This window comes from Vigna unguiculata, chromosome 1, assembly GCF_004118075.2.
Source record: "Vigna unguiculata cultivar IT97K-499-35 chromosome 1, ASM411807v1, whole genome shotgun sequence".
NCBI lineage: Eukaryota > Viridiplantae > Streptophyta > Magnoliopsida > Fabales > Fabaceae > Vigna > Vigna unguiculata.
Genome location: NC_040279.1, coordinates 34,487,707 through 34,499,003, shown reverse-complemented (window position 1 = coordinate 34,499,003; position 11,297 = coordinate 34,487,707). Strand labels below are relative to the sequence as shown.

Genomic DNA, 11,297 nt, shown 5'->3' with positions numbered 1-11,297 from the left:
AAGTAGTATTTGTGTAAAAAAGTATTTTACATTATAATTTAAAATAATTATCATTATAATTTAAAATAATTATTATTTTTCAATAAATAAATAAATGTTTTATTAAAAATGAAAATATATTAAATAATTAAGACAATAGTAAATAAGTAAGCACTAAATTAATAATTGAAAAAGTATAACCGTAAACAATCCTTATTTTTATTTAATTAAATTAATAAAAATAAAAAATTTATAGCCTATTTCTTAAAAAAAATATTCAAATTTTATAATACATAATTTTAAGTACAAGTATGTTGAAAATAAATATGAGTTTGATCTTTGATCTAGATTTAGAACAAGGTAAAACATGTGAATAATAGAGTTGCTTTTGGATGGACCGAGAAAAAACTCTAATGAACAACTTACTTATAAAAGACTCACATGATATATTATGTTGATATCATGGAATTTGATAGATTTAAATCAATTTGAGTTATGTGTGGATCGCAAGTTAATCGGAACAGGCCTAAGCGGGCCAGCGACCTAAATATTCAGACCGTTCCACACTTTTTATTGCGAACATGTGAGCTGGTTGCCTCCTATTGTCATCTCTAATTTTTTTTTTTCACTATACTCAAATTACAATCTTGACGGTTAATCACTTTTTAATTTTTTTAATTTATTTTTCAAGACTTTTTTTCTTCTTTGATTAAATAAAGATGTTCTCTGAATGGAAGTTACCGATGAAAGTGATGAAAAATCTGTTACTACAAACTAGGATTTCAAGATATGCATCATCTTTTGATGCTCATTATAAGAAAATGAGTAATTAACTATTTGAAAGCTCTTTTGCTGTTTATCATCTTTGTTTTATATTTTACTTTATTTAGCCGGACAATTAGCACTGTCCAAACACATCCAAAAGAAATTATTCGAAGTTTAGACTGTGCTGAAACTGATATAACAAATGAGAGTGTTGACCTCTTTCCTGTCTTTCTCTCCAATGTCCTTTTTTTATATTTGTTTCTGTTGAAAAAAAACAATAGCCAAAGTTCTTCATCTGTCTCTTGTATTTGTAATGTAATATGAAACACTTCCACCTTGACGATGAAGCCAACAATGCCGGCCTTCTACTTCATTAATTTGGACCTCTCTGTCACATTAATTCTTTATTTCTATCTTCTCTCTATATATAATTGTTCTATTCCAGTGCAAGAGGAAGAGACAAGGACACATTTGAACTTTGTTGAATACAGTTCACAATGGATGAAGGAACTAAGAAAATGGAAGAAGGCCTGAATTCACCACTGAATGAAGATGGTAATAAGAATGATTTGAAGAAGCAGGTAACCATTAAAACCGGTAACGGAGGTTCTACTGTTGAGCATCACAGAGACACAATGGCTAAGCCTGTGGCTGTGGATGAGGCGGCGGAGCCACCGGTGGTTAAGAAGAATACCAAAAGGGTTGCAACCCTCGATGCATTTAGGGGTCTCACCATAGTGGTTTGTGCTCTCTAAACCCTTTTCTTTGTCAAACATTCTGCAAACAATTGTGGAAAATCATTTTTTACTATTAAATTTTGATAATTTTTTTTATAATTTTAAGATTTATTTTTTAAGTGATTTTTTTTTATTTTTAATATTTTAAAATCATTTAAAAAATATTTATTTATATTATAAAATAAAGTTGTCAAAATATTATTATCCATAGTATTCCATGCATATTTGTCTTAAGGATTATGATATTTGACTTTTTTTTTCTATAAAATTTACTTTTTAACACAAATCACATCTTTCTTCCATTCATATGTTATTATGTATGTATTATCAAAAGTTTATTCAAAACTTTATTAAAAAAATAATTTTCATTACTATAAAGTTTAATGATATATTGTGGATACAACGATTGTTTTAAATTTTGTAGTCCTAAATTTATATTTGTTTTAGTAAAAGCTGAAGATATATTTAAGTTTAGAAACATTAAATATACATGTTTTTATAGTAGCGATATATATATATATATATAAAAGTTTAAAAGTTAATATCTGTCCTATTATTTGGTAATAGGGACATAAGATAGAATATAATTAAGACTTTTTTTCTCTTAAGTGAATCTCGAATCCAATATTAAATTTAAAATCTAAATATATTACACTTCTCATTCTAGAGACTTACTATAGACCAATTAAATGTTGTTTTCGTTAAAAACACTGTAAAGAAATTGTTGATTTTAGTACAAAACAAACACAAGCTTAATCTTGAGACATGGGTTTTACATAGTCACAAAATGATCTGAAGCTATCACAACTCCTTAAATTAGTTCTTTCTTCTTTCTAAATTTTTAGTCCTAATTAATGTGAGTATATTTTTAATAAGGAACCTTTGCTCAGGAGATTTAAAACAAAATAAAGTCATCAACCAACGAAAAAAACACAATTTTTTCAAGATCAAAAAGATATTAAATCCCAAAATAAGGTTTTTTTTGGAAAAGATATAAAAGTAACAATATAATAAAGGTTCAGGTCATCTTAATTTGGTTTTTCTCTGAACAAATGTTACGTCACAATTTTATTTATATATATATATATATATATATATATATATATATATATATATCAATCATATTTTTACTAAATTATTTATAAATATCTGATCTCAAGTTCGATCAGTTTATTTTTAAGTGTGATATATTGAAAATTTTACATCTATTATAAATATGAATAAATCATATCGAAACAATTTTTTAGGTCGTGAGATATGTTAGAAGTCTCACATCAATTAAAAGTAATACGTACGATGTTAGAATGACAATGAGTTAGGTTAGACACAAATAGTGTCTACCAGTTATCTGACCGCAACAAAAAAATACACGACTTAATAAAAATATAAATTAAATTTTAATTTTAATTTTTTACAAGTAACAGATATTCGTGGTACGAGTAATATGATACTCGTACTCGACTCGTCTATAAATGGGTATTAATATATTTGTTAATCCTTACCCGCGGGTACCGACTATCTACTTGGGAAATTTATTTCCGAATACTTGTAGGGCTGTGGACACATATATTTTTTTCATTCCTAATTACAATATGTAAATGAGTACAAACTTCATTTTACAAGCCGATTTTATAAGGTTAAATTATATTTAAAATTCACTTCTTAATATCCAATTTGTTAAGATTGACTTAGACTTATGGTTGACTCACGTGTTAAAACTCATTTTGACATCTCTACTTAAGGTTTACTTTTTTACTTTTAATATCGTATCAAAGTGATTCAAAGTTAGTTTTAATGAGATTTATTATTTGTTGGACGTATTATATCATTATTACTGGAATATTTGTTGTTTGTTAAACCTATTTGATCCATCTATTAATATCTAGTCTCGTAATTAATATATATATATATATATATATATATATATATATATATATATATATTTCGTAATATGCGTAAAAGATTCCACAAATATAAAAAAAAATTAAAGAACATGTATAAATGCAAATTTCAACTTATAAACGGATTTTTTTGTTGTTGAGTTAAATTTAAAATTCAGAGCATCTTACCACCGCTTTTACGAATAAGGATTAACAGGTAAACATTTTTCACCCCTAATTTATGTGCAGTTGATGATCCTGGTAGACGATGCTGGTGAAGCTTATCCACGCATTGATCACTCCCCATGGAATGGATGTACTTTGGCCGATTTCGTTATGCCTTTCTTTCTTTTCATTGTTGGGGTTGCCATAGCCCTTGCACTCAAGGTATGAGTATATGCCACCATGTTCTGTGCAATTTTCACCTGCTTATACAATAACTTAGTCAAATAACTCAATAATAATGATTCAGGCCAGATATATACAATTATCAAGATAGATATATGTCTTTATCTGAATAACTTCATAAGCAAGTTATACTTCAATTTTTTCAATTTCTTTTAAGTTACTCGTCTAAAAATTAACATTTGGATGGATTGATTAACATGATGCAGAGAATCCCCAAGAAAAGGGATGCTGTAAAGAAGATAATTCTTAGGACGATGAAACTTCTCTTCTGGGGTATAATTTTGCAAGGTAAAACAAATCGTTGCATTTTCTGATATATATAAATCATGGTGCAGTGATAAATTTGATTATACATAATATCTTACAGGGGGTTACTCTCATGCTCCTAATGACCTTGTATACGGAGTTAACATGAAATTTATCCGATGGTGTGGCATTCTCCAGGTATACATTGTTGAAATTGAAGTAAATGCATATAGGGCTATGATGCAAAATAACCCCGTTTCTGAATCTTTGTTTGCAGAGAATAGCTCTTGTATACTGTGTTGTAGCTCTAATAGAGACATTTACCACCAAACTCAGACCCACAACACTGGGTTCTGGACACCTATCCATTTTTACTGCTTATAAATGGCAATGGTGAGAAAATACAAACACTTCAGACTTCAAATATGCTGCTTCATTGCTAGAGAGATTAACAAAATTCAACTGAAATTGATTACACGTGTGGCTTAGGCTTGGAGGTTTTGTGGCATTTCTCATTTATATGATCACAACCTTCACTCTCTACGTTCCTGATTGGAGTTTCGTGGATCGTTTTAACGGCGATGAACCGAAGAGATACACGGTACATAATCAAATGAGTGGTCCAAATCTTTGTTCTATCTTCATAAATCTTAAACCTTTTGTTTTTCTTCCATTTATTAGGTCATTTGTGGGATGAGAGGACACCTAGGACCAGCATGTAACGCTGTCGGACACGTGGACCGACAGGTTTGGGGGGTCAACCATCTTTATTCTCAACCCGTGTGGAGACGCTTAAAGGTGAGTGTTGACTATTCAGCACTTTCTGTCACGTGCTTCTGCTGCTAAATTTGTCCAACACTTTTATTTCAATTTTTTTTCATTTTCAAACTAACACTATTTTGGTATTATTCTAAACATATTCATTCCACAATTGTTTTTCTAATTTTTCTATGACGTTTATAGGCGTGCACCCTCAATTCTCCTGGAGATGGTCTTTTCAGTGAGGATGCTCCAAGTTGGTGTCGTGCTCCTTTTGAACCTGAAGGCTTGTTGAGGTTTAATTATCTTCATTTGTTCAAATAAAAAGATAGAATCAATCAAATTGCAGCGTTTAACTTTTATACAAATTTTGTATGAATCAGAAATTCTTAACAAATAGTGTTTGTTTGATTAGTTCTATATCAGCTATCATCTCTGGCACTTTAGGGATCCACTATGGGCACGTCTTGATTCACTTTAAGGTTACAAAACTTCACCAGTGTTATACAAACATCTGTTATATATCTAAAATTTAGTAATAAATGTATGAAATTTGACAGGGTCACTTGGAGAGGCTGAAACACTGGGTCTCAATGGGGTTTGTGTTACTCATCATAGCCATCATCCTTCACTTCACAGATGGTAATTAAGCTAGTCAAATAAAATCTATCTAATTAGTTAAAACTGAATACAATTAATAAGATTCATCTTAACATTTTTTTGTGACATATTGCAGCTATCCCAATTAACAAGCAACTCTACAGCTTCAGCTATGTTTGTTTCACAGCTGGGGCTGCTGGAATTGTTTTCTCTGGGTTCTACATACTGGTAGGTACAAGTGCAGAATGCTTTAATACACAATAAATTCTAACTTACTACGTACTAATACACAATATTACACAGATTGATGTTTTGGGGCTGCGAACTCCATTTTTGTTCTTGGAATGGATAGGAATGAATGCTATGCTAGTATTTGTGATGGCAGCTCAGGGCATTTTTGCAGCTTTTGTAAATGGATGGTATTATGAAGATCCACGTAACTCTCTGGTAAGAACCAATCTTTATGATTTATCATACTTAATTTCACAACCCCTTCGTTAATTGTTTAAAGTAGGTGCTGACGAATATTGTTGCATGTGAAAAAAAAAAAAAAAAAAAATAGGTACACTGGATCAAGAAACATGTGTTTGACAATGTTTGGCACTCGGAGAGAGTGGGAACCATAATGTATGTGATATTTGCAGAAATCACATTCTGGAGCGTGGTTGCTGGCGTCTTACACAAATTAGGAATATATTGGAAACTATAATTAGATATGTAACAATTAACCAACCGCATTAATTGTTCTTCCTCTGTTAATTATATTCTTCTTTTTCTTAATAGCTTTCTTGCCAAAAAGAGTGGGTAACACTCCGAAGAATGATGGTTCAAAAGAATAAAAACGAAAAGTCACACATACTTGACAGTACTTGGTGCAATGCCACTATAAAACCCACATGAGGGAAGAAAAGGTGTAGAGCGTTCACATTTCAAAGAGTATTGGTCAACAAATCATTGCAGTAGAGTTTAAAATGCTTGAGAAAAAAGTATAATATATTTAAGGATATTTATACTTTTTCTTTTTTCCTTTTCATTTATAAGTTACTAATGTTTTTTCTGTTTGGTTAAGTTTTAATTACCGAATGAATTTTGATATTTTAAATTGAATTTCTATTAACAAAAATTATTTTATTTTTCATGTTAAATTGAATCTCTATAATCTTCGGTTATTCATTTCTTTATTGTTAGAGTATATTAGTTATGCCAAAGTTTCGGTCCAATCCAATATAATCCAAAAATATCTTTTGAGTGAGTTATTAAGATTGGTTCATATTAGATTAATTTTTAATAAATAAAATAAATATGCCTATTTTTTAATAAAAATAAATATATGATTTCCCTGACCATTTCAAAACGACACAGACAAGGACAAGTGAAGGGCAACCAAATTCTATCTTATTGGAAATGAAAACAAAGAAAAACCATTTTTCTACTGTAAGTGGCACTAGATACAATATAACAGAACATTTTAAAATACAAGACAACATTTTCTTTTGTCAAGTATTTCAAAATTCTTGTTCCTCACGGAGTCTATATAAGATGCCGACAAATGGGAATAGCAACAATCAGAATCTTAAAATATCGGTTTGTGACATGAATGGGGAGAATTTTTACGGCTTAGCAACAAATGGGGTCTTTTCTTGATGTTAACGTGTTCAGTGAAAACAACATAAAAAATGAGATCTAAAGATATTTTCTTTAGCAGGAAAAGATGAGACAAAAACCTGCGTTGGTTCATGTTTCTCCATTTGCAATTACCATGGAATCTCCATATTTAACAAGATCAGTGAAGAAGCTATGTCTATGTCAGTGACCGAAAGGTGTCCTTATAAAAATACAGCGGCAAACAGTGGCCAAAGACCGCTGAACATGTGCTCAGAAACTCGTGAATCAATAGACAGAATCATAGTTTGCCATAAGTGGATGTGACATGATGCTCCCTATGATGTTCATGTAGGTGGCATCTGGTGAAGTCCTTGTTGAACTAACCTATTAAATAAGAATACAAGATAAATATTACAACAGGGACAACTTGCTCGTAGAATAGAAACTGTATCTTAGGAAAATGACTTGATAAAAAACGAATAAGCATAAGGAACAATCAGCAGTTAGGTGAGGAAACCAACTACCAATTCATGGTTGCATCCTATACAAAGAGTAAAGATGGCAGCAAAGGACATCACTCCATAAATCAGACAAACTTTTGTCAACCTATTTTAAACGTGTCATTGTTTCTTTAAGAAATTCATTGATCAACACATCAGGGTCCCAGATTTTCAACCTTTACTTGTATTTTAATCATAATCTGTCATTGTGTTTTCAATTTATCCCCAAAAAAAATAATTTCAGTGTTTCTAGACACGTCTTTAAAAACAAAAAATGAATTAAAAAATGTCACGTTAGAATCAAAAAGTAATGCAGAAAACAGTTCCAATAAGTTTGAAGGATGCTTTTAAATTTTGCAGAATGCAACCAATTAAAACTTTATATATACATATAGGCATATGTATGAAAGAACGGAGTATAACCACTTTACAATAATTCACTTTCAGTTATAATAAATACTCTAAAGAATCCACCTTTCTTTCTCCTTTTTCCCCTATACTTGCTAGTTGCTACTGCCCTTCTTTCTACGCTAAAGTTAAAATTACAAAAGCTCCAAAAATACAGCATGAACACGACCACTATTTGCACAATATACATTTCTTCGTTACAACAAGTTCCATATATCATAACTACATGATAAACATCTTATCTGTACACAGAAACACCAACCAAAAATCACACCCAACCCATCAACATCTTCCAAACTCCTTTCTCAATCTTGTTCCTCGGAACAGATAAACCCTCTCCCTCATCAAGCAAGATTCTATAAACTTCCCACTCCCTATCTCCAATCACGTGTCTTCCAACTTCAGCCTGTTGAAACAAAAACATGCTGTAAATGATCATTCTCAGTTAACCTCTCTGCTTCTTTCTAGTTTTGTGAACATAATTCTAGAAATTGGGAATGGGGACAGTAGGAAGTAGCATAGTGATTAGATGAGTAAGTACCGAAAAGATGCAGGGGCCAAGCATTTTGAGAGCAAGAGTAATGTCATAAAAAACAAGGGGTCGTCCTTTGCCAGATAACTCCACAGGGTTTGCAACCAGCAGCTCCGTATCAGGGCCCCTGCTTACAACGGTTACTCTGAAGGGACGAAGTAGTTCAGTCCTAAGGCGTGATGACAAAGACTTCTGCTTGTTCGGGTCAACTATTTTTTTCCCATCTGCTTGCACTATGAACAAGTCAAGCTCACATTTTCCTCTGGTTTTTGTTGAGAATCTCCCATAAGAAATCTGTTTATAAGACAAATTAGGACTAGTTTTAAGAGACTTGATAAGATGATCAATAAAAGTGGAAAGCAATGTGATTGTTTCAAATTACTTGACAGAAGTATCCAACTCATAGCAGTTTAAAAGTATGACTAAAACATATTGTATTATCCAGCTCTGAAATTACTATACCTGAATATTGTAGTCCTTCAGAGTTCTCATGATGTCATAAAGAAGACCTTTGTGATCTTGACATATGATTTGGACGAGCGTATGAGCAGGACTCAACGAATTGTCCATTACAACAGAAACAGAATCAGATGTGGAAGTCCCGCTTTGTAATGAATCAGGTAATTGCAAATCAAAGATATCTTCTGTGATTGCACTTGGAAGGAAAGAAGATGCTTGAGAACAAGCAGTGATTTCTGGGCCAACCAATTCAATGTCAATGGTAATTGAGGGATCCCCCAAAACAACTGACAACTGTTCAATTGTGTCATCAGTTCTCTTCTTTGTGTGTAGGAGTTCTCTGATTTCATGTATATAAGATTATGCAGTATGTTAGTTTAGTGAAAATATAAGGAATTGTAATCAAAAGCGCATTATACATCAGCAGATTAATCTCCACCCTCATCTAATGAAGTTCAACATTCTCTAGGAATAGAGTACTGCTTCAGAAAAGGTCAATTCGATTGAAATGGTCTACCAATAAAACAGTACCACATTACAACACAAGCATACACCAAAAACTGAATGTACAGAAATGTTCAACCTGGTATCCGTGATGAAAAACAGATCCACCACTCTTCCATCAGGTGTAGTAGAAACCTTCACTTTGTGTATGATGAGCTCTAACTCACTAAGAACCTCTGTAATATCTGTCCCAAATTTCAATAATAAAAGCATTTAGTTATTTTCTCAACTCATAAATAATACACAACACGGCGTCAACCAGATAACTTATGACAATTAACAATCAGTAAAATATCTTGAAAACATGGCGAAATCCAGGGCAGGCAAAGAATCCAAGAATAATACAAAATTAAAACTTCAGAGTTTGAAAGTATTTCACACTGCAAAACAATCAGCTTATTTTGATAGCGACGTGATTTTCTTAGGCAACAAACATAAGAACCAACAAGTGGGGGGAACACCAGGTTGGAGAAAATTAACACAAAGATGCAAAGCTATAAAAGTGGAAAGCAATAGCACATCAGAAAACTAGAAACCCCAAATCCCTGACAGCAAATTCAAGACAACGAGTAGGATTCCAAAATTACCATGTAAAAGGCCTTTTCGATCATGGCAACAAAATTTCAAGAGGAACACATCAGAGGGCTTAGGAGGCTGCAATTCTGAACGGTAATACGAAATCCCAGAAGCTGAGGAACAAGAAGGACACGCCTCAATTAGCCTCTTCTTCAACAAACTCCAACTAGTCCTTTGCTTCCCCGCCACCCAGAAAACTATGTAGCACCATTTTCCATCAGTGGACACATCTTCATCGCAAATAAACAAACAAAGGAATCAGTCTCAGCGTCTAACAGACACCACACAGTTAACTGAAACTAAAGATAAGTGGATTACCTCCTCTTACAATGCTAAGACCGAAGAAGAGAATTATACGACACAAATCACAACCTAGACCGGTCTTGTCGGGGCAGTTGACTGTTATTACGGTGCTTTCACCTTCTTTCTCGGCCTCCCTGATAATCACTACGTCGTCGTGCAGTATCCCCATAATCTTCTTCTTCTTCTTCCTATGTTTCAGAAGGGTTCGTCTTCTTTCTCCTACTACAGTTTCTACACTACTCCTGCTCTACACACAGAGAGAGAGAGACACGGAAATTGTATTGTGAATGCTTCTCTTTCTCCTGGTTGAGAGGTAGTGGATTGTGACTAATGAACTGGATGGAAAAAGAAGCTGAAATTACATTCATGGCCTTCGCCCTCTCTTAAATTACGCACGCTTTCTTAACAAACACTAAGTGCCGACTAAACATGTTTAAGAATACTTTTTGCACTCACCGTAGGAGACAAGGACGTGTTTGTTTGCTACGCAACCTTTGCCACTGTTTTGTGCAATTCGATTCCACTAAGTTGATCTTCAACTCCATTCACTTCTACTACTCCTAAGAGATCTATTTATACTGTTATTATTATTATTAATCGTAGCTAGAATAAATAGACGATTTCATCTCACTTAAAATTACTAAAAGTGAGGCTTTAACAAATACTTAAACCTACTATTTTATTTACTAAAATTATTTAAAATCCTATTATGCCGTTGAAAATTTGTATTATGAACTAATTGATAAATTGAGTAATAGAAAAAAGAGAAGACGTGGCTTCCTGGAAGTTTCATAAACTGGTGCGAAGTTGGAGGAATATCTGGTGCGGATGGAAGGAGCCACCTTGTGCACGCGCAGAAAGCGTTAGAATATAAAAATATTTTGGTTAAATTATAATTTTAGTCCCTATTTTCGTAGCAAAATTTGAATTTGGTCCAGTTATTTTTTATCTCAATCTGGTCCCTATTTTGAAAAATTTGACCCAACCAAATCCTTTCCGTTAGTGGTAGAGTAACGGTGTTAAATGGGGTGCCACG

At 32.5% G+C, this 11,297-nt stretch overlaps 2 protein-coding genes across 3 annotated transcripts; one reads left to right on the top strand and one right to left on the bottom strand.

Moving 5' to 3' along the window:
• Positions 1 to 1,241: 1,241 nt before the first annotated feature.
• On the top strand, positions 1,242 to 6,395 carry LOC114190909 (heparan-alpha-glucosaminide N-acetyltransferase-like). The gene is made up of 13 exons (XM_028079981.1): positions 1,242 to 1,484; positions 3,611 to 3,748; positions 3,976 to 4,057; positions 4,137 to 4,213; positions 4,293 to 4,402; positions 4,505 to 4,616; positions 4,697 to 4,813; positions 4,979 to 5,070; positions 5,190 to 5,256; positions 5,335 to 5,416; positions 5,511 to 5,602; positions 5,678 to 5,821; positions 5,937 to 6,395. Exons 1-13 carry the CDS (start codon positions 1,242 to 1,244, stop codon positions 6,081 to 6,083), a joined length of 1,503 nt encoding a protein of 500 aa, XP_027935782.1. The 3' UTR covers positions 6,084 to 6,395.
• Positions 6,396 to 7,824: 1,429 nt separating this feature from the next.
• LOC114193033 (ACT domain-containing protein ACR10-like) lies at positions 7,825 to 10,812 on the bottom strand. 2 transcript variants are annotated; one of them, XM_028082728.1, is made up of 7 exons: positions 10,718 to 10,812; positions 10,277 to 10,596; positions 9,970 to 10,188; positions 9,462 to 9,567; positions 8,882 to 9,218; positions 8,429 to 8,713; positions 7,825 to 8,293 (listed from the first exon to the last, which is right to left on the bottom strand). In XM_028082728.1, the coding sequence occupies exons 2-7, from the start codon at positions 10,428 to 10,430 to the stop codon at positions 8,156 to 8,158; spliced, it is 1,239 nt and encodes a 412-aa protein (XP_027938529.1). In that variant the 5' UTR covers positions 10,431 to 10,596; positions 10,718 to 10,812; the 3' UTR covers positions 7,825 to 8,155. The 2 variants fall into 2 exon arrangements, with proteins under 2 accessions (XP_027938529.1, XP_027938537.1); XM_028082736.1 differs by lacking the exon at positions 10,718 to 10,812 and having other exon boundaries at positions 10,277 to 10,624.
• Positions 10,813 to 11,297: the final 485 nt, after the last annotated feature.